At 33.7% G+C, this 24,137-nt stretch overlaps 1 protein-coding gene across 2 annotated transcripts in view; it reads right to left on the bottom strand.

Annotated features, from left to right (window-relative positions):
• Positions 1-3,320: 3,320 nt before the first annotated feature.
• The window catches only part of kra (basic leucine zipper and W2 domain-containing protein kra), a 168,419-nt gene continuing 147,602 nt past the window's right edge, over positions 3,321-24,137 (bottom strand). For both annotated transcript variants that reach the window (XM_090405613.1, XM_090405614.1), the window contains exons 11-13: positions 21,254-21,473; positions 16,842-16,964; positions 3,321-3,863 (exon numbers count right to left, since the gene is read on the bottom strand). In XM_090405613.1, the coding sequence (XP_090261739.1) occupies positions 3,844-3,863; positions 16,842-16,964; positions 21,254-21,473 (363 nt within the window). In that variant the 3' untranslated portion in view covers positions 3,321-3,843. The remainder of the gene's footprint in view (positions 3,864-16,841; positions 16,965-21,253; positions 21,474-24,137) is intronic.

The following is a 24,137-nucleotide window of genomic DNA, read 5'->3' as shown; positions in this document are numbered from 1 at the left end:
TCTCTTAGAAAGGCTGAGGATTTTTGTTTTTGAGAAAAAGTAAAACGAGTATCCAAAAGGTTTTCTGCAATGATGTTGCCCAAATATCTTCATACTGTTCCACCATACTAATGAGGGAGAAATCATTTTATTACTGAACTATGGTTAGTGATGCTTGTGTTTCTGTTTTATACCTCACTACACACTAAAACTATTGGCTAGTGTAAAGGGAATTGATTCTACTCAATTCAAATTTTCGGTTGTGCACCAGTTAATTCATTTCAGTTGTAGATCGTGAAATTACAAGTACTTCTGTCATTTGATGAGCTCTGCTTATCGAAGTCAGATTTTCTGCTTTATACCCCTCCCCAGCAAGACATATGCATTATTTTGTCATTTGATCATTAAGTCTTGTTTATGGAAGGCAGTTTTTCTACTTTATGACCCCCCCCCCAACATACAAACTTCCCCCCCTCCTCACAGGAGGAATAAACATGTATCCTTTTAAACATTAACACAAATTCAGAATGTTAACCCAAAAGATGAAACTGCTGCGTGTCATTCTCTAGCATAAAAAGAAATTAAAACATATTCAAAAAATAAGAAGACATTCTGTGTTTAGTAGTGTGTACAACTTTAATTCAGGTAAACAATTTAAGTAGCTTTATGTTTTAGTCTCACTGTAGACCTTGGGAGAAAGAAAAAAAAATTGAGTCAGAAGTGTGTTACTTAGTTTTTTTTGTTATACTTTATATCCTATTTCACAAAAAATATTGGAAACAATGTACAAAATGCTCTCTAAGTCCTTACATATTTCTTTTCATAGTGCTGAAAAAATTTGAAGATTAAATGATTTCTAAAAAAATTTTAAATTTGTATAACAGCCTACATAAAATAAATACATAACACTTACTACTTACTCTGCTCATAAGCTATAACATTAATATTCTACTGTTCAGTTATTTTATTGCTGAACTATGGCCACTGATGCCTGTGTTTCTGCTTTACACCTCCCTACACACTGAAACTTCGCTAGTGTAATGACATTTGCCATGCTTTGAAGTCCAAATGATTTGATTTAATTCAATTTTCAGATTTGTACCAGTTAACTCATTTCAGGTGTAGATAAGTGCAATTATACAGTACTTCAGTTATTTGTTTATTGAGCTCTGCTTACTGAAGTCAGTGTTTCTGCTTTATACTCTCCTCCACCTCCTTACTTAGAATCCATTTCCCCACCTCCAGCAAGAGACATGCATTCTTTGGCAATTTGATCTTTGAGCCTTGCTTACGGAAGACAGTGTTTCTGCTTTTTGTCTTACCCCCCCACTCCCAACACACACACACACACACTTTCCCCTTCCTCTCAGGAAAAAAGACATATGCATCCTTTTAAACATTAACACAAATTCGGAATATTAACTCAAAAGATGAAACTGTTGCATGTCATTCTTCAGCATAAAAAGAAATGAAAACATTAAAAAAATAAGATTCTGTGTTTAATAGTGTATGCAACTCTTATTCAGTCAAACAATTTAAGTAGCTTTATGTTTTAGTTTCACCACATGCCACAAAGAAAAACACATGTTGTAAGAGTCACAAGTGTGTGCGTGTGCACGCGCATCCCTTAAGTGTATACAGGTATCCCTTGCTTAATGCAGGATTTGATTAATGTGACAATCCCTTTATATACGCAGCAAGAGTTTTATTTAACGCGTCTTTAAATTTACCAAAATTCCACTAAATATGACATCATTGCTACGATCAATGTACATGGGCATCATTGCAACTTTCAAATCCTATTTTCTTAAAACGACATTCTCAAAGGCAGTAGAAACAACTGGAGAAAATGCGATTACACTCCAGGAATTTTGGAAAAATTTTAATGTTAAACACTCAATTTGAAAACATTCATGACTCGTGAGAGTAAGCTGCATGAGAACTGTTTGAAAAACCTTTTGCAGAATGCGCTAATGACCTAGGTGGTTTTTAAAGTCTTGTGAACAACGTGGTTGAAGAATCATAGCAATTGGTGAAGACCTTGGTTTTGATGGTGTTGATGCAGAGATGTTAAAGAATTATTGGATTCAAATTCAAAAAATTTCAGTGACAAAGATCTTGAAATTGAACAACAACACACATATGAAGACAACAAACAAATGGAATGTGAAGATGAGGTTCCAAAGAATTACATGGAATATTTCGAAGTTTAGAATTGCTTAAGCAGCAAGTAATGGATATGGATCCAGATGCTAATCGAAGAATGCTTGTTTGCAAGGTCCAAAGAGTCATTTTGCTTGTTATCATTGAATTTATGCTAAGAAAAAATAACAAACTGTTCAAACGACTCACTTTTTTTTTTTTTGATAAAAAAATTGCAGTAACTAATGTAGGTGCAAGCATTTATTAAACATTTACTTTGCATTCATGTTTTATTTTCCCTAAAAGAGTGCCATATAAAACGAATTATTAATACAGTAATTGATCGTGGACGAATTGTAATTTTTACCATTGATTATTATATTTGATTAATGCAATTTTGATATACGCAGCAACATCGAGGGATTAATTAATCACATTAATCAAGGGATATCTGTACATTATATCCTATTTCACAAAAAAATAATAAATGAAATAAAAATAAAAAAAATTTGAAACAGAAATGTATGAAATGCTTCTAGTCCTTGCATATTACTTTTTCACAATTTTGAAGATTAAATGATTTCTGATTTATATAACTGTTCCCAGATAAATAAAATGCATAAAATAAATACATAACTGATTACTTACTTTGCACTTAAGCTAAAACATTAATATTCTACTGTTCAGGAAACATTACATAATACCCATTTGTTGTCAATGTATATGAAAAATATATAAAATATATACAATTGTTTTATGAAGAAAAAAGGTGATGTTATAGTAAAAATGTTATTTATCCTTTTCTTGCTCATAAAATTTGCATATCTATTTCAGGAAAGCATGATCTTAATCACAATTTTAATCTTACTCAAGAAACAAAACTTTAAATTTAGATACATAAGCCATGTTCCTCCTCTCCTCCATTTACAATTTAAATGGAAGAGAACACAAAATTTAAAAATTATTTAATAAGTGTCATACTCAGAATCCCAAGTGCCAACTTTCTCCACCACCTACATATGCCTTGAGTGTTCCAATCCAATTTAATCATATCCATCCAAAAGGTGTAAAGATAATACTTCAGTTAGAAATTTAGAGCACAATTTTATAATTATTCCTGTTTATATGTATTTGATGCTAATGTGACAATCTAGTGCTTGTGCATGTGAAAAGCAAAACTCCAAAAAGCTGCTCAAAGATACAAAGAAAATTGATCATTTTAATCAGTATTTGCATACAACAGATGCTAATGATCACCACTTATATCTAATACCAAGATATCTTCCCCCATATGAATGTGAGTGCAATTCTGGTTGAAAAAGAAGCCTTCAAAAACAATTTGAATGTGTCACCTTTATTCCTTTGCTCTTAAAATGAGTAGTTAATTCATTGCAGAAAAGCTTCATTATTTTAAAATGCACAAACACACATCTCTGACAAATGCCTAAACAAGGATAAGGTTGTGTAGAAATCTGAGCCACCTTACAAAAATAATTTGTATAGGAAAACTTCTCATTTGTTTCAGATTAAAAGGATAAAACTAGCCAACAGGGTGACACTTCCAATTTGAAAGAGCAACAAAATGCACATGGACTGTCTGATGAAATTGAGCCAAAGGCTCCAAAGGTAAGTATCACCACCCCTAGTTGTCTGTCTCAGCCTTACACGGAGGGAAAAGAGGGAAGGGGGCTAGAGTTGAGTTTGGGCAGTTGTATGAAGGGCTTAGTCCTCCCCTTCTGATTCTGAAAGAGAAAAGAAAAACATTAATAAAATCTTTGACAGAAACACTGCACATTCATATGATCAAATAACCTAAATGAAAAATTTACACAAAACTTCTTAGCAGTCTTAAAAAAGCATTACACTTTTTAAGCATTTTTTAAGAAAAAAATATTTGCATTTGAATTTCATTACAATGCAATATACAATATTGCATTAACTTACTTGCACTGCTTTCATTACCTTTAATTTAGCAAATTATGTTCTTGGTTCATCTTAAAGGATGAACCAAGAAAACATGATGAGAGGAACTTCATTTTACAAGTTTTGAAGACAAACTGTCCAATACATTCAGGACACAAATAGTAGAGTAGATATTAACACCACTAATTCTGATATCCAGTTTAATGCCACTTTTCTTCAAATCTGATCCATATAGATAATGAATAACAGAAATAGCATGCACCCTTATCTTAAACACGATTTCATATGGAACCATATTCTCATACCTCTTTAAACTGCTAAGAACAGACTGTTGCTCAATATAATGTCCCATTTACAAACCATAAATGTAGCATTTTGAACAGCTTTACTCTCAAAGTCCATGAGTCATTCTCCAAGGTTTGATTCTTCCATTCTTTCTTTAATTTGCATATTCGAGCATACAGATCACCCTGAAAGCATCAACTTTCTTTTCAAATCTTTCGGACATATTTTTCTTTTCAGTATGAAGTTCATTTCTATTCTATTCAAACCTAAATGGTGATTACATTTCACTTCATATCCCCAATATACTCATGTCCTGAACCATCATGAAGATATTGCTATCACCAATAACATAATCAGTAACTTTTCTTATTTCTTATGTTTTCTCTCCATGTGAATTTGTGCACATCTTTATTTGGAATATGGATTAGTCAAAGAAACCCATTAAGTGCTTACTATTATTATTAGCTTTGTTCTTTTCTCCAAATTTTTCTACATTCTTGGTGTTTCATTTCTTCCTTAGAACCTTCTGGCTGTAGGAATACAAGCAAGTCTCATTTTCCAAATCACTATTCTGATGTCTGCCTATATATATATATACGACAACTTGAAATTGCTTCTCATTCCAAAAGATTATCTTCATCTAGTGTTGAATACTATAGCTACTCCTTCCTTTCCCTTATCATTATTGCTAAATATAATACTTATTTAGAACAATCGCAAGTGTTTTTTGTCTTCTTTGTTTCAATAATATCAATGACACGGTACTTTTTCTAATTCTTTCTTTTGAATTCCACTAATGCTGACTTTTCAGTGTTTATCCTGGTATCTTGAAAAAAATAGTGAGTACCCTGAATAACCAGGAGACACCCAAGCTGGCATGGCATTTAATCATGATGCATCATCATTAAGCAGAAGCTACAACAACAGAATCGTGCAGACATTATATAAGGAGAGGGGTAATTAAGAGGCTCACGAGCAGTACAAGGCTTAGGCAAGAAAGGTGCAAGCATGGCAACAAGACAAAATTGGATTATGAAAAGAAATTAGCAAAGGTTGAAGTAAAAGGAAGAATAACTATGGAAGGGTAATGAGCTGATAATAGCAAGGTGACAAAAGCAGATTAAATAATGGAGATGCTTGAATGATAGACCACTTTGCAAGGGTCTATCATTCAAGTGAGGATACTACTGTGACAGCCATGACAGGAACCAAAATTGGAATAGCAGTTGATGAATTGGGATTGCTTATGATATTGCAGATTCTCAATGCAAATATGGCTGAAGGATTAGATGAGATATAACCTTGCATATTGTGAGAACATGCAAAGAAATGGAAAATGCCTCTGATTAGGTTGTTTACCTTAGGTCTCAGTTCTAGTAATGTCCCAAAATGGAAGGAAGACAAAAATAGTTTCTCTGCATAAAGGAGGCTCCAAGACTGAGTAGCAAATTACAGACCAATCGGTTTCTTAAAGACAGAATTTAGGAATGGATGGATAACAATAAGAATGCAAGATAACAGATAGACAGAGAATGTAAAAAACTGGATACCAAATGAAAGAAGATGGCAGGGAGGTCACAAAAACAGTGGCACTACAAGTGATTTCAGCAAAGAAGAAAAAGCAACAGACATATACTCTTTTTTTATTATTCTGGTTACTTATATATAAAAATTGTGAAGTTCTGATAACATCTCGTATGTGTAATTAATTGTTTCTACTCTCTTTTTTTGTACAACTTTTGCTAATACCTCTGATGACTTACAAAACTTGGGTTATATTTGCTTAGTTTTATTAAACCTATCTTAAAACGTGGTCTCATACAGAAGCTGCCTACAGAACTGCTAAACCACAAACTTACGTATTCATTTTACTTATTCATATACTTAGTAAATTTAACAATTTACATGAAACTGCACAGTAAAAGGCGAGTTTAATTAATGATCTTAATGACATACATCGTAACAAAAATGGCAAAATCTGAACACACAATCATCCACCTCTTGTTAGCATGTAAATCAACTAAGATTAGAACTTTATTGTTCAACAATTCTTAAAAATACTGAGTTAATAATTCTGGTATGGAAATTACAAAAGTGATTTTTCATTAATGCATAAAACAGAAAAGTATTTTTGAAACAAATAAAAGGTAAAGTGGTAAGAGGTGTATAGTACGCCCACAGATACGAGACCCTTTGATACTTCTGCGCATGTCAAAAGAAGGAGAATCCATTCCGATATTAGGGTAATCAATCTGTATTGTGGGATGAGTGTTTATTATTACACGTCAAAAAATTAACTTCTCTTTTATGATCATTGTAGTTATAGTATCAGAAGAGTTGATAATAACTGAGATGACATCTCTCCCACCAGTTGGAGAGCGACCATGTAGTTTTGACTTGGAAGATGAATAGACATGCAGGAGTATCAATGAGTTGGGAACATATGTGGAATTATAAGGCAGGTGATTATAACAGTTTTAGACATCAACTTGGGAAAGTTTCATGGAGGGAGGAATTGGAAGGCCAAGATATCATTAGTGCTTGGGAAATTGTGAAGGAATATTTAAAGTGCTAACTATTTTGCTTGTATAACAGTTGGAAAAGTTTACGTATAAAGCACGTGATTTTGCATGATGGTGACAATTCGTATGTCACCTTATTTCTTTCTCCCCTTCACTTCTTGGCAGTCTGCCAACGACAGCTCTCGATTCTGTGGTCAGAACTATAATAAATTATGGGACATTTCTAGTTGCTGCACTTCAGTTAGCATGCATCCTAATCTAATCATAGAATGATGTTGGTGATTTATGGTGCAAACGTCATCCTGCACCATAACAATGGTTATATTAGTATATAAGGTAAGACAATCACAAACATCCATGCATGGAGCAGGATTTGAACCTTTGACCTGTTTGTTGGAGGGCAGTTATGTTCAACACTAGGCCAGCTATAATCCTATATTGGAATCCTAATCAAAAGGATTTCTTCTATTAGTCTTACAAAGACGGGAAGGATCCCTGATCAAGTGATTATCTGGTTATCACTCAATTTGAATTCTTAGCAACTTTGGTTTCAGTGAATAACAGAACCGAACACATTAATTGTGGAGAAAAGACTTTTGATACAGGAACCCATGTCAGTAAAAACATGCGACTGCATTCTTCTGATTAAGGATCACTTACCAAAAGAATTGTTAAAAATTAAATTCATATTTGACCTTCATATGAATTTCTTGCAGCTGTGAACTGCAAGCTTATAACTTTGTATTTGGGGAATCCTCCCTAGTGAATTACAAGTACAGCTTCTTTTTATGCTAAGGTATTAAAGATATTTTTTTTAATATCTGATTCAGATAAAATACCAATTTCCATCCAGCTTTAATAATGTAAACAAAACATTCAGTTTGTGAAATCCTATCAAACTAGATTTTTATATCAAAACATGCTTTACAGATAGAATATATCAATTTAAAACTTAGTACGAATACTTCTCCCATTGATTCAGAATATTTTTATTTGATGAGAGTAATATTTCTGTGTGAAGGTAATTTATGTATATTCAGTAGATGCCGCTTATTGTGATCACTTTGGGACAGTCACTTTTCAATAACATTAAGCAAAGGATATAAAAAATTGCATCATTTATTTCAATTTATTGTTATGAACATTATTATTGTTATAATTAACTTTTTAATAAGCAACAACATAACATTTATTTTAAAAACTTCTCTGTCGTGTCTTTGAATATAGTAGTTCATGAATAAATTGCTCATATTCATAATGCCTTTCGAAGTATGTTGCTCTATGTTGCACACTGTGACAAAGAACTCATAGAGCTTCTTGCACCTGGGCCTTGGTTGGAGGAGTTCTAAAATTTGTTCTATGCTTGTATTAGGTTCACTTTCTTCTATTAGTTTAAAGTTCTCATTGGAAGCAGCTTGACATGTTTTCAACATTATCATTGTAGCCACCACTTCAATGTTGTTATCAATATACAACCAATTTTCAAATTCTTTGGAAGGAGGAGTTTCAGAGCTTGTCTTAAAAAATCCACCTTTTTGGAAGCAGTTTTTAATAGTCTTCTCTGAAACTTCCTTCCATGACATTGCTACCAAATGCAATGAATCAAGAAGGAAAATCTTTTTTGCAATTGCACTTGCATCAGATCGGTCTTTTATATAATCAAGTTCAGCTATAATTCTCGCATGAACTTCCCTACGATAATAAGCTTTAAAAGCTCATTTGATGCCTTCGTCACATTTACCGATGTAGTGTTCGAAGGCAAGAAAATTACTTTGATGTTCTTCAATGATAAGGTGTTTGTGTGTGCAGTTGTCTACTAACAAGACAATTTTTCGCTTTAATTTAAGATCCCATTTAACTAAACCAATTGATGAAAACGTCATTAGTCATCCAGGCATCTGCACTAAAACAGTAGTCAACAGACAAACTTTTGACACCTTTAAAACACCGAGGATTTTTACTTTTTCCAATCACCAGGAGCTCTCCTCACCTTTCATATTAGCATAATGAAGAACTGTCACTCCCTCTTTTGAAGATTTAAATCTTTTAGTAGTTTCATTTTTAAACAAATAAGAATGTGCAGGCAATTTCATCTGTATTGTAAATATCCTCGGGAGAATATTCAGCAATAATTTTTGACCACTTTATTCCAACCATCAGTTGATACAAAATCAGCACTTTTTTCTTCACCATAATATGCTTCTCTCACTTTTTCCACCTGTTGAACCATCCATCAGTTGCAGTGAAATTTTCTTTGCCCATTGTTTTTGCAAGTTCTGCTTTTTAACGCATCAAAGGCCCATTAATTGAAGCATTCTTTTCACTAACATTACTAAACCAAATTTTTCATGCTGATTCAACTTTAGTATCCTTACCAGATCGGACTCTCTTCCGATTCATGTTCTCATTAGTAAGAGCTGAAGTTTCAATGTTTGATCTGTTTTTTCAAGATCTTACACAACTTGTATTCTTTTATTTCTTTTATAATGAGTCAGAAGCACTATGCTGATCCATTATGGGTAACTTATCATTGAACTCCAAAATTCTTTGCTTTTCTTGAAAAGATAAATCTTTATGTTTTTTTACTTGCTTAGCACAACAACGAATTCAGCACACTGCCTTGGCCTCCAAACTTCCCTGACTGTAATCCAACTGAACACATGTGGAACATGCTAGAGAAGGGAGGGTGTGAGAACAGCTGATCATCCTCCACAGAATGAGAGTGAACTGGCAGAGTTGCTGCAGCAAGCATGGATTGAGTTATGAATGGAGGATGTTTGAAACCTTGTGAAATCTGTTCTTAGGTGTCTGTGAGCTGTGACTGCACAGAGAGATACACCAATGTGTTATTAAGTGCGTGTTTTTAAAAAATATTGAATGACTAGAAACTGAGAAAAATGAAAACAAAGTTTAATGTATATCAACCAAGTAAATCAATCTTCCTACATCTCTAGTCCTCATGACGAGGCAACTCACAATAATATCAGGGATTTCCAGAAAACATTGAAGAGGATAGGCCTGAATATCAACTAGTGTTTCTCAATCGCTGTAAATTCCATGCTATCTTTCCTAAGTTTATCTGCTTTAAAGAAAACATTAAAACAGAATGGGCTAGAAGGATTTATCATAGAACAAAGATCTTCTCGGTGAGAGGATATTTGATACTAAACGCACTCTGGCAATTTTATTTAGTAAAAAAAAAAAAAACACTATCTCAAAAAATTGAACAACCTCTAGATATTGACAGTTGGAATCTTCTTAAAGTGAGAATTGAATCTCAAGCCACCAGAATTCAAAATGACAATAAACTTGAACTTATTAGAAAATTCGAAGTCCTTAAACAAATACAAAGAAATTCAACTTCTTTGAAACCACACCTCCATCCTGACAAAGAAATCCCGATGCAGAGAAAAGTGTCCTCAGTAAAGGCCTAAATTTTGTTTTATCTCCCAGATCTATTCCTAAAGAATTATTACTTACAAAGATCGAAAAAACTACCTCCTTTCTTCCTACCCAAGAGACAAACCTACTCCGCATTGAATCCATTTTCATCATCAATAACGCCAAACTCCCCTACAGACAATATCTCTTCATTGGAACGACAGGCTATTAAGAAGTTACAAAACAACAAAAATATAATTATTCTTCCCGCAGATAAAGGCAACACCACAGTTGTTCTTAACATTGATAAAAATCATAACAAGATGATGGAATTGTTACGGAGTGACACTTACTCGATCCTTGAGAGAGAGATCCCACCAGCAAACTCCACAACCAGACCAACAACCTACTGAGAACTACTCTGAACTTCCTAGAAACAGATGCCTTTCTCTTCATTCTCTCCATCTGCTTATTCCACGATTATATGGACTTCCTAAAAGTCATAAAGAAAATACCCCACTTCGACCTATCGTAGAAGGAATTGATTCTCCAACATATAACCTTTCAAAATATCTGGCTAAATCTCTCAAATGTTTTTCCGCTAAATCATCATCTTTCATTAAAAACTTTGCAGATTTTGTTTCATGCATAAAAGATATTATTATTAAAGAAGATGAAATCATGTCTAGTTTTAATGTAGTCTCCTTATTTACCAATGTTCTTACGGACTAAGTTCTTGTACTACTCAAAGATAAATTAACTAAAAAGATCATGGCCTTATTTACTCACTGCATCATTTCAGGACATCATCTATAAACAAAATTTTGGCCTTGCAATGGGTAATCCGTTGTCACCTGTACTTGCGAACATCTATTTAGAAGATCTGGAAGTTCAAGCCATCTCTTCTTATCCTTTAAAACCAAGAATTTGGAAAAGATATATTGATGACATTTTCCTGATTTGGAGCCATGGCCACGAATATCTCCTGAACTTCCTAGAACATCTAAATAATCAACATCTAAACATAAAATTTATGGCTGAGTTTGAAGCTAATGGTTCTCTTCCTTCTTTTTGGACATGAAACTGACCCGTTCCTCAGAGAAATTAAAAATCTCGATTTACAGAAAAGCTACCCACACCAACAGATATCTCCATGGTCACTCCATCATTATCCTCCTCAAAAAGTTTGGAATCATTTCTACACTAGGACAGCATGCTCGCTTTCTTCTTGATGATGAGATAGAACTTAATAAAGAACTCAATTTTCTCAGGTCTAATTTTCAACTAACTGGTTATTCACAAAAAACAATTGACAAATACCAATTGAATCCACCCACTCACAATAATGAAGAGACCAACAGGGTGAAAGGTAATATTTCTATACCATACATAAGCTCTGTCTCACCCAAATTGGCCAAGGTTCTTAGGAAATACAACATAAGAACTTTTACTACTCTTCCGAAAATCCGCTCCTTACAATATTACAACCTTAAATATTCCGGTGTTTACCAGATTTGGTGCAACTGTGATATACCATACTCTGGCCAAACAGACAAATCGATTGAGTTACGCACTGAAGAACATAAGAGAGAAGTCAGTTACAGGAGAACGCGAGCCAGTGCTTTGTCCAGTCATACTCTGTTCTCGGCCGATTCCAATGAAAAAAACCTTAGCCTATGGGACAAGTCTGATAACATTTTCTGTTGTCAGGATGAATTAGAAAGAAAGATAATAAAATCAAAAGAAATCATTCTCAACAACAACCTGAGTTACAACCTTTCAGAATGTCATTGTGCTACAATCAAATACTGGCATTCGCAAGATGCTATATGCATGCATACGCCCAACAATGAAGCCAACAAGATAACAGTTTTGAATGCGCAGACTTCAACGTTTCTACATTGAATATATATACACTAACTTTACATGTTGTTTACAGTCATTTCCTCTATGTTTTACTGGTTATTTCTTTTTTAATGTACACCTGAAGAAGGCTGATACAAGCTGAAACTAGTTGTGCTATTAAACTTTGTTTTCATTTTTCTGTTTCTAGTCATTCAATATTTTTTAATATACATATATATCAAATATTTTCAGTAGTTGAGGACAAAAACATCTCCAATTAGTTTTCACTAGTTTGTTGATTAGTAGTAACTTGAAGAGCCGAGAGACTTTTGTTAACATTAAGTCCTTACTCATCTGAAAGAAAGCCATTACTGAATAAATTTGCTTTCAATGGTGAAGTATAGTGATGAAAGCACTCACTGATCTGATGGTAGTATCCTAATGCAGATATTAATGTGACTGGCAATTTACAGAGCATTGGTGAAGGAGGAGGAGGAGGGGGGTCCTGATAAGAGTAAATTCTTGAAATCTTTGGCTATGACTCACTTTTTTCCTTGCTAATTTCCATTCTACTTCTCCAGAGTTACGTTTTGATCGTGATTCTTGAAATCGTTCATATACTTGATATCAATAGCATGATCAGAACAGATTTACCATAATGATTTACCTTCATCTAATAGGACTGCATGCACATTTTTTTCAGGACTGTTCTTCCTGTTACACTAATGAAGGGGATGCAAAAAAAAAAAAAAAAATTCAGCTATTTCTGTAGACTCCCAAGTGGGGTAACATGGTAATCTTACAGTTTTTTTTAATTCTTGAAGATGGCCTCAAAAATACAATGTTGAGTTTGACTATTTATTGTAGTTAATACATTTTTATTACTGATTATAAAGGCTATTCAATAAGATGAGAATGTTTCATAAGTCTAGGTTAAATCATAATTTTGCTAACCTGATTATTTTAATAGCAGCAGGAACTTTTAGGTCTTATCTATTCTTTAATTCTACAAAGAATGTGAATGCATCACTGTAAAGAATTCTGAAGATTCAGAAGAAATTAGATTATGAATTACAGAACATAACTGAAATCAATTGTTCCTCTGTTCAACTTATTTAAGAGCCTGTATCAACAATATGAGATTGAAAGCACTGAACATATGACTTTGTTAGTCACACTGAATTGTTTCAGATACTGAAGAAGCTGCTGAACATGAAAGTGAAGAGTCATCCAATAATTTTTCAGTTCTTGTAGCAAAAATCTGTTTAACGAAATTAGTCTTGGATCATTTGTGAAGAGCTATTTTTTTCATAATCTTAATTGCTGAAACATGACTTTCTCATACATACTTTAATTCAATTAGCTGGTGTAAAAGAATGTATTTTGATCTCAACAAAATCAAACAACTGAGTAATCCCATAATGAGAAAACAGACGTCATTAGAAACAACAACTAGTTACAAACTGAAATGAAGGGAAATTAAAGTATTAAAAACACTGCCAATTCTCTCTGAATAGAGAAGCAAAATGTGCACCTTAAAAATTATTTTTTCTAAGGTCAAATTCTTCTCTCTTTTGCTTTGTGAAACCAATCTTTTTATTTCTATTTTGCATAAATGTTTTGTTACTAATCACTATACACTTTGTTACATCATATGAATTATGCTACTGACATAATAGCTCTCGATTCTCGTGAGTGAAATACTGTACTGATCATGATGAACATAATTTCTTCTAAGTTTATTAATACACTATTACTGTATGCATTTCTTTCATATTTCTTTGTGACTTATCTGATACTTTTTTCCACACAGAAAAATCATAACTTTTGGTGTCAAAATTGCTTTTTTTAATTAACAGTAGGCATTAGCACTATATCATGTATTGCTGAAAGTAATCAAAAAAATCCAAATCCTGGCAAATTTTATATCATTATGCAATATATAATTATATTAGGTATATCCTTCATTTAATGAAGTAACTAAGGAAAGAGAGTATCAGATACCACTGAAAGGTCTGCTAAATCAAACAATGGCTATATGAAATCAGGTCCATTAAAGACATCTATAAAAAAGAGAAATAAATTGAATGTGAAAGATTTATGCAAGCATACTTGAGGCTATGATAAATTGTGAAAGGGAAGCCTGGAGATGAGCAAGCTGGTTTCAGGTCAAATACAGGCTAAAAGGATCAGAGTTTCACTTTAACACATGTAGGTGAAAAACCATGGGAATATAACAAAGATCTGGAAAAGCATATAATATTATAGATGATGGAAGTTTTTTTCACTTTGCTATGCTACTAATTATATATTTGGTTTAATCCTTTATCCAAGTGTAAGCAAACAAAGTTTGTGCCCGAAGTATTTTCAGAACTCGTGGTAAAGTGTAGTAAGTTCTGATCACTTGCCTTAGTATCTCCCATAATGCAAAGCACATTTCCTTGTGGACATGTATAATACTATGCATTATACATTTCCTTGCAGACATGTTTAATGCTATGCATTAACAGAAGGGCCACTACCCAGACCAGTTTCGACCTTTATTGAGGTCTCATCAGTGGGAGCCAGACCCAGGGTCTGGCTTTATACATTTCCTTGCGGAAATGTGCTTTGCATTATGGGAGATACTAAGGCAAAAACTTTGTTTGCTTACACTTAGATAAAGGATTAAACCAAATAAATAATTGATATAATATTATAGATATGGAAAAGCATGTAATAGGTGCTGAGAGAGACTGTTCAGAGCATATTTGTGTGGCATGAATGGGACACTGTATTGAGTATACATTATTTGAATTATAAGTTGGCAGTTAGAACTGAAGGAGGTACAAGAAAATGGTTTCATGTAAAATCAGGTGTGAGACAAGGGTGCACATTATCTCCACTGTTATTAATCACCCATATGGATCACATTATGAAGGAAAGTGGTATTAAACTTGATATCAAAATTGGGGATGCTAATTCAGCTATATACTTCATGCAGATGTTACACTTATAATTTAATCCAGTATAAGTCTGCAGGATTCCCTGACCAAATTGAATAACTGCTGTAATAAATTTAGTAGGAAAATCAGCATAAAAAGACAATGAAAATAGGCAGAAACACTGAAAACATCACCTGCATCCTGAAAGGAAAACCTATAGAACAAGTAAAACATTTCACTATTTAGGCACAATTTTAGTGAAGATGGAAAATTAAATTTGGAAATAGAGAGCAGAATTAGCAAAGCTGGTATGATAGGAAGTTAACTGAATGAATTTATATGGAATAAGAGAGAGATTAGTCAAAACACTAAGCTAGCTATATACAAGACATTGCTCAAACCAATTTTCACTTATAGATCTTAGAGCTGGGTTAGAAATAACTCTTCATCAAAGACTGGAAATCACAGATATGAGAGATCCACAGAGAAAGATTAGGGGACTAAATAGATGGCATCAATGACCGTATCATATTAAACCTATAGAACAAGTAAAACATTTCAGCTACTTAGGCACGCTTTTTAATGAAGATGGTAAATTAAATATGGAATAAGAGAGAAATTAGTCAAAACACTAAATTAGCTGTATGCAAGACATTCAAACCATAACTTATGGATCTGAGAGCTGAGTTAGAAATAAAACACTTAATCAAAGACTAGAGATCACATATACGAGTCCTGAGAAAGATTAGGAGCATGAACAGATGGCATCAATCAATATCATATTAAAGACGACAATATTAGGAAAGAACTTGACGTTGTTAGCATTCAGGAATGTGTTCTCAGAGCTATCTCACTTAAACAGAATGAGAGAGGACAGGTTACCAAAACTTTTCCAGGATGGCAAGACAAATACCCAATGAAAGATCAACATCTAGGTGACATGATACAGTAAGAAGCATCTCCGAAAAACAGAAATATATAAGATCTGATATTAATAGAGTCTTGAGAGATAAGTTAGAGTAATTCTACCTATTACAGATAAAAAAAAAAAACTTTAAGGGTATTTTTTTTTTTTATGAGCTAATCCTAGCTCGTGCAAAAGTTGTATCATCATTTTAGTAGTGAACAGTATTTTAAATTTTATTTATTTAACATGTGAAAATAAAATTTAATGCAGTCAACTTTCTGGATGAATAGCCTAATACTTTGAGAGCTTAATTATTCACCATATGACAGAAGAAAAATGCAGACAGACAGATAGATTAGTTCACTAAAAAATGAAACAGCTGTATATAAGACAGAGTTCAAACTAATTTTAACTTATGGAACTTGAGTAGAAATAAATCAGCTGATCAAAGACTAGAACCCACAACTATGAGAGTTAAGAGAAGAATTAGAGGAGTGAACAGATGAATCAATGGCAGAATCATATTAAAATATGAAGGTATTAGAATGGAACTGGACATTATTAACATTCAGGAATGTGTGAGCAGATGCTAAATTCAGGTTGTATAAAGTTGCTTAAACTGAGAAAGGAGAGATTAGCAAAACTTTACCAATAATTATCAATAGTAGATAAAATCTATTATCATAGTATCCTGCACATCCCTTGACAGAATAGTCAGGAATAATGAAAACTGATAATTAAACTTTTTATATGGACGTTTTCGATAATGGTTGTTATACGAATTAACCCAGGATTGCACACCATAGACACATCAAATATCTATCAAAATAAGTCAGTTTATCTTTCACTTGAAGATTAATGTAGAAGCACTGAATCTTTTGATGCATTATACTTACAAAATGTTGGTTCTATTCAGAAATATAAAGTCCTTACCTTCTTCAGCATTTTGTAACCATTCAACAAATTTTTTCATCTGATCTAAGAACACACTTTTTCCTTTGGGAGAATGTGCTTCTCTGTGCCATTTCATTATCACATCTTCACTTAAAACATCAGCTAACAGAAAAAAAGTGGGAAATATTTATTCGTGAAATTTTACAAGTAAAAATTTTAGCAATACAAATATTTTAAGGAAAAATAAATATCAAGATTGAAAAACTTATGCTAGGTGGAGTGGTTAAGGAGCAAAAATCAACTACTGAAGGAAAATTATGACAAGAACAATTAAAGCATGAAGCATCAATGAAAAGCAGTGCAGCTATCAGAAGCTTTAAAGGTACAATGTTGAAATGAGATTAAGATAAAAAAAAAGATCAGGACAAAAGGGGAAGCAATAATTATCAGAAATAATCTAATGATAACTTATGCAACTCGGGGTGTCATCCCAGGAACTGAAGTGTACAATGAGAGTCAGTTACAGGTACAATCAAGACATAATGCATGTATTTTTCATTTATTATTTATATGGGCAATCCATGGAGTCAAAAGACTCATAACTGGAGACCCACTCTATTCATTAACACAATAACTATCATACATCTGCTTAAACCTATTCACTGTTGGTCACACACAACCACCTCTCACAACCCATTCCACTCATTCACTGCTCTCCAAGAAAAGAACCTAATCTGCTCATCCTTACTAACCACACTCTTAGACAGCTTCCAAGTGTGGCCACTCGTTTTCAATCCAAAATGGTTTGAAAATCCTCCCACAAAATGGGAGGAGGCCACATTATGGCAAGAAGACTGTTCACTCTTTGTATGAATGTAATGTCCAAGAGTATTTCTTCTCACTGCACATCCCTACTCAATTCTTCCATCTAAACCACGAATGAACTAATGACAATTCTTACAACACTGTGACAAAAATAAATTCCACATGAAATAATAATAATCCCAACAAAAACGACACAACCAATCACAACATATAAACCATACAAAATCTCAATAAAAACTCACTTTCACATCCACTTTATGACATCTATGGCATTAACACCAACATAAAAAATTACATTCACCATCACTTAGTCATCTAGACCAACTCTTACTCTTGAACAAAAATCCAAGCTGTATCTAAATCTAGTAACGTCCAAATTACACACTTCACAATTCCTTTCACAATGGCAACACGTGCCTTGTGAGATCAGACATTGCATGCCAAAGAGTGGCTAATTTAGAATTCCCAGCTGCTGACTTTCCATGGCTCAAGATTTTCCCTGACCCACTTAGTAAAATTCACCTGCTACATTTACCACTCTCTAAATTTTGATAACCACTCAGAGTTCTTCATTCCTTTCCATGAAACTAAACCATCTGCAATCCAGCTATCAAAATAGTGAGGTAATATTACTAGATAACTGCAGTGTCCACAATTCAACTTTTTCAATACTAATGTCAAACTGGGATGAGAGGCAAAATATTTGCTGTAAGTAATGACCAAATCGCACATCTTTTTACATGAATTGCTGATAATCTTCTTCACACTGTCATAATACTCTGGATATCTCTTTAACCAATTTTCCTTCCAGAAACACTGTAGCAGTCACTTCTCTTCTCACAACTTAGACCACATCTCATCTCTCACAGAATGCTCTTTCTCGAACTACTCCTAACCTTGCATCCTCTGGCACCTATGAAAGTGTCAAATGGGATGAACCCTGAAATCTCTACTCCTCCTCCTTTCTTTGATCTGACTACTATTTCTGCTCATTTAACCCCAACACTGAACAAGTCACAAAAATTATCCTGACTGGTATGAAGGCCTTCACACCATTTTATCCCAAATCTTCATCCACTTCCCAAGCCCTTGTTCAACAGAAAGTATATCAAAAGAGTTGGGAGAAGGGAAAAAAAAAAAAGCAAGCTTACTGCAGATGGCTCGCATCAAGAATCCCAGCTTCATACTCAATCTATACAAAAACACAACATATGCCAAACAATTATCAGCACATCTAAATCTTGAAAACTTGTCTCCCGCCCAAATGGAAGCTGTGCCTTCTGGTCCCTTGCTAAGGCAACTTCTGCTAGCCTACAATTCTACGCTTTCTCTCTCATCCTGATAACACCATTATTACTTCAGCTAGTAGAATTGCACCTGGATTATTGTGCATATATTTGGTCTCCCAGTTTCCAAGGATAAAGAAGCTATGGAAAGGGTGCAAAGAAGAGTTACAAAGATTATATCTGGTTTAAGGGATTTAGATTATGAGGACAGAATGCAATGTAGTCTGTCCTCATAAATGATAGGGGGTCTATAAACTTCTGAATGGGGGTTATAGGATATCAACTAATGAAAATTTTCATTATATGGAAAGTGGAGGATTTTCTCTCACAGAGCAGTGTAAGTGGAATAGTTTGCCTTTAGGGGTAGTGAGTGCATCTAGTGTGAATAAATTTAAGGGAAGATATGGCTTGTTTGGGTAATTTATAGTCCCTCTTGATGAGTCCTCAACTCCCTCCGGAAGTCTCCAGGGAGTCAAGGACAATAATAATTAAAAAATCCCAAATCAACCCACACTTAAAATAATGCTCATGTGTTCTGGATAGTGCATCTAAAACTTCTTTAAAAATTGGTGACACTGTTTAGGAATATTGGTGAAATATTCCTAAGCAACTATAATAGGCAAGACTTAAAAAATAAATAAAATAATAATAAAAAAATCAATAAACTTCTATCTCAGACCTTATCTACACCTCACAGCCTGTACTGATGCACTTATAGGTCCCTTTGCAGTTGCAAACTGACCTACTACAGCTGGACAGTCAATATCAGGATATCCAAACACAAAGACTACATCCGGTTCCACCAATATAGCCATTCAGGATTTGCTGACCATGCATTGGACACCCACCACAGAATTTGCTGGAAGAAGGCCACTTTATTACACTGCAGCAAGTAGAAGTAGGAAATACTTCTATCAGCCTCAGCTGTGAAAAACTCCCCAAACTTCAACAAAATTATGTGCATGCACCAAATTTTGGAAGCTTACATTCTAAGATGGTAAGCCCAACTGCAAAGACAACTCAATTTAGCCCATTAAGGGGGGTACCATTTAGGACTCTAAGACCGACTTCAGTTGCTTTTCTTCAGCATCATTTGCTTAGTGTGAGTGCCTGCATGCACATATCACTATTCTGTGAACCCTGAAAATAGCAGTATAACATTGCCAAAATATAGGTAGTTATTAAAGATTTTATAATTAATAATTCAGTTTACGTTGTAATTTAAAAAAAAAAAAAATAGAAATATGTCTACTTTTCTATAAGAATTACTTTTTCCCTTGTTCTGGTTCTCTTAGTAAAACAGCATGGAACCTTGTTTAAGAACGATGCTCTGCCCAGCATAGATTTATCATGCTGTGTCACCATGTTTGTTTCTGGTTTTATTTATTTATTTTTTATCCTGCACATGAGAGGGACAAGAATCTGTAGCACATCAGTATTGTGCATTAAGTGAAAATAAAGATTGAGAAAGAAGAAACCTATTGACAATAGGTTTCTACATTCCAATACAGAATACATTTTGGTTACCTCAAATTGCCCACCCATCCTCATTCATTCAGCATCTGAAAATCTGCTAATGGCTTGCACCACATGAAGAATTAGACAACAGGTAAGATTCTCTAGTCAACTGTTTGCATTCCTTAAGGTTAAGTATGGACTTATTACTTACATGAAACTTTAGAACAGAAATTTCACTAGTGTCTAGAGTACCTACTTGTAAATCATATGAGTAGCACAGGCTAAATTACATTCCTAACTGTACAAATTTGAGAGACACTGGATTAAAAAAATACTAACTACACAATGCAAAACTATTTAGCATAAGATGGATAATTTCAGACCATCATTTCTGTTCAGACTTGGGAAGTGAAGTAAGGTTCCACAATTTACGTACAAATATTACATAAGATAAACACTTCATTGACAGACTAATCTTCTTCCAAAGAACTTTATGTTTGGGAGATGGCAAGTTCTGCAACTCCTGACTGCTCTGGCTAATAGAATTTAATGTAATCTGAGTGTTCTTTAGCCCACCCTGGAGTCTAAAATTTCGTGCCAGTTGTTCTAAGAACTCTGTACTTAGTCACCATGCCTACTTACTTACCGATTCATCATGTTATTTCCTTAAAAATTACGTGGAGGTATCCTTCCAGTTATCTAGTTGATCTTCAAGCAACTTGTTGCTAAGACATCTCTAGTCAAATATTAATAGCTGCTAGGATAAATGAGTTATTAACAAATAATTATATTTGTTATGAAAAAATAAATAAAACATCATGTCCATTAAAAACCATCAAATATATTCAAAATTAAGTGGAACTTAAAGAAAGCGATTCATACCTCTATAAAAAAGGACAACAATTCGCTGAAACACCTTCATGAAGTTCATGTTGTCATAACAGAACTCTTGTACTTTCACAAGAAGTGCAAGTTCTGCCTTGGCACTCTGAGTGAATGGAGACAGAAGGGACGTATACTGCCGCAGGTGTTTCAATGCCTGCTCAGCTACCAATTCTTCCTTCTTATTCCATTCAACGACTGCCATCAACGAAGTCCACAGCTTGAAAGGAAGGGGGAAAAAAAAAAGGTAAGATTTTTAGAATCAATATATACAATAATAAAGCAGTTGTATAATTTTTCAGATGGCTGTGTGTGTGAAAAGGGAGGAGGAGGCTTCGTGATAATGTGTCCCTCACCAGATTTCTCTCAAACACAAAGATATGCAATGGGTATGAATTTTTAAGTATATCAAAAAAGATATTGGACTCGATAACACTAATGAAATTCTACATTTGATATTTTGGATTAAATTAGTAGGAAACTTGAATTAACATGGGTGTTTTGATACTTAAAACCACCTCTTTATTTGTATGTATTCAGTCAGATCTGAGAGATTATCAACAAAAGAATAGCTTATATCTGTGATCTAAACATGGCCAATTTCATAAAATTGGCTGGTAAATTAGTTTTACACATTGACTTTTTTTTTTCTTTCAATCACATCAAATTAATTTTTTAAATACTGTTCACATTCATTTCAGAATAAACATTCAGGAGTTAATTTTTCAAAAACAGATCTTCCAAATCCTCCATTACCCAGATAGGGGTAGCATATTAAATAAATATGGCTAGATAAAAATTACATTTGTAAATTATTCCAGCCAAAATTGTATTTTTTTCCCATGCTTCCTTACAGTTAATAGTCAAAGCATTTATTAACTTCTTGTACTAAATGGGGAAAGAGAGAGGACAGATTAAGTTATGGTTATCTGAATTTATTAAATTAAAACATTAAATTAAAAGATCGAAAAGAAACTATAAAACTATTTTATATCAAACAAGCTAACAAGAATAAGTTTAAAAAAGCAAATATAGCTATACCTTTCTAAACTTTCTCTTTTTAAGCAAATATTGAAATGACATGAATACATAAATCTCGCAACACCACTATTTTTTAGTGATGTTATCACAATAAGCAAGACCAACAAAGCCTAAATAGGCTTTCTATCATAGTCAACTGTTTTGTCTAATACTGCCACAAAAAAAGATTATCATTACCATCCAGTGTGCAATTCTTAAGAAATGTCATTATTACCACATATCTTGAGATATACCAATTAAAACTCCATGACAATCAATGTTTTTCCAATATGGTTTATTTTTCAACACTAGCATAATCTGGTCTTAAATTTTTCTATCAGCATTAACTCACCCATATCTTGATCTTTCTCTTTTCGCTTTTCATGCTATTTTTTTGTTTCAAGCAGTTGTTTATGCTAATTTTATTACCGCATATCTTGAGATATACCAATTAAAACTCCACGACAATCAATGTTCTTCCAATATGGTTTATTTTTCAGTGCTCTAGCATAATCTGCTCTTAAATTTTTCTATCAGCATTAACTCACCCATATCTTGATCTTTCTCTGTTCGCTTTTCATGCTATTTTTTTTTTTTTGTTTCAAGCAGTTGTTTTTGCTAATTTTCCCATCTTCCATTCTTTCTTACCATCATAACATGTTATCTGTTTAAAGAGTAAACAATTTAAACTTCATTTTTGGTATCTTTCTGAAATCCATGTTGCTATATCACTCATGTAATTTTCCCCAGAACTCTTCATATCTTCAGTCTCTAACTGTTTTATCTTTGATCCTGTTCTCCAATACACATTTTAATATGGATCTAACCATTACCCTGGTCTTTTAGCTGACTTCTCTCTCTCTCTCTTGTTCTACATAAATTTATTCAAGAAAGCTGTCCCCATCATAGCAGCCTTACTTGTATTATCTATTTAGATACTTTTACTAAGATACACAGATGCAGAAGAGGTTGTTCAGTTAACGAGTGCCCATTTTGTTAAAAGGTATCAACCTGGTGTATGCAACATTGAGCTCACTGTTACCTCTTCACTAGATGAAGAAATGCGGGTGTATGAGGTCGATGTATTAGAGCTGTTGCACAAATTGAATAAGAATTGAGCAATAGGGACTGATGGGATATCAGCACATGTGCTAAAAGAGTGTTCAGCTGAACTGGCCATTCCTTTGACCAGGCTGTTTAATATGAGTCTCAGAACAGGGAAGATTCCTCAGGAATGTATGTTAATTCCATTGCACAAAGGTGGTACAAAGACGAATCATCTATCGACTGATCAGTATCTCAGGATTGGTGGTGAAGATTTTGGAAAAAAAGGTTAGTGCTCACATTCAGAAATGGATTGACAGTGAATCTCTACTTTGCAATGAAGAACATGGGTTTACAAGGGAAGGCCATTTTTTAGCAACTTGCTCACAATCATCTATAACAACAAGGGGAATGGTTACAAAATGATACTTTTGGATTTTGCTAAGGCTTTTGACAGAATACAGCATGGCAGACTGATGCATAAATTGGAGAAAATGGGTCTGGATTATAGAATATTAGTATGGATAAGAGGATGTGAGTCTGCAAGATTTAAGGTAACTAGTGGTGTACCACAAGGATCAGTGTTTTTTTGTATATGGAGTATTGGTCATCATCATATTCCTGGCATGTGCCCTCAAGGGCACCTAAAACTTACATCATTACTAACTTCCTATGTGCAATTTTCCTCCCAATCAATCTGTTACCCATCAAGACTCCAACAATAGCTAGTGGTGTACCACAAGGATCAGTGTTTTTTTGTATATTGAGTTTTGATCATCAGCAAATTCCTGACATGTGCCCTCAAGGGATGTACAGAACA

This window comes from Typopeltis vanoorti, chromosome 15 (genome assembly GCF_054136105.1).
Source record: "Typopeltis vanoorti isolate ZY-2024b chromosome 15, IOZ_Tvanoo_1.0, whole genome shotgun sequence".
NCBI classification, from domain to species: Eukaryota; Metazoa; Arthropoda; class Arachnida; order Uropygi; family Thelyphonidae; genus Typopeltis; species Typopeltis vanoorti.
This window is presented reverse-complemented; position numbering and strand designations above follow the sequence as displayed.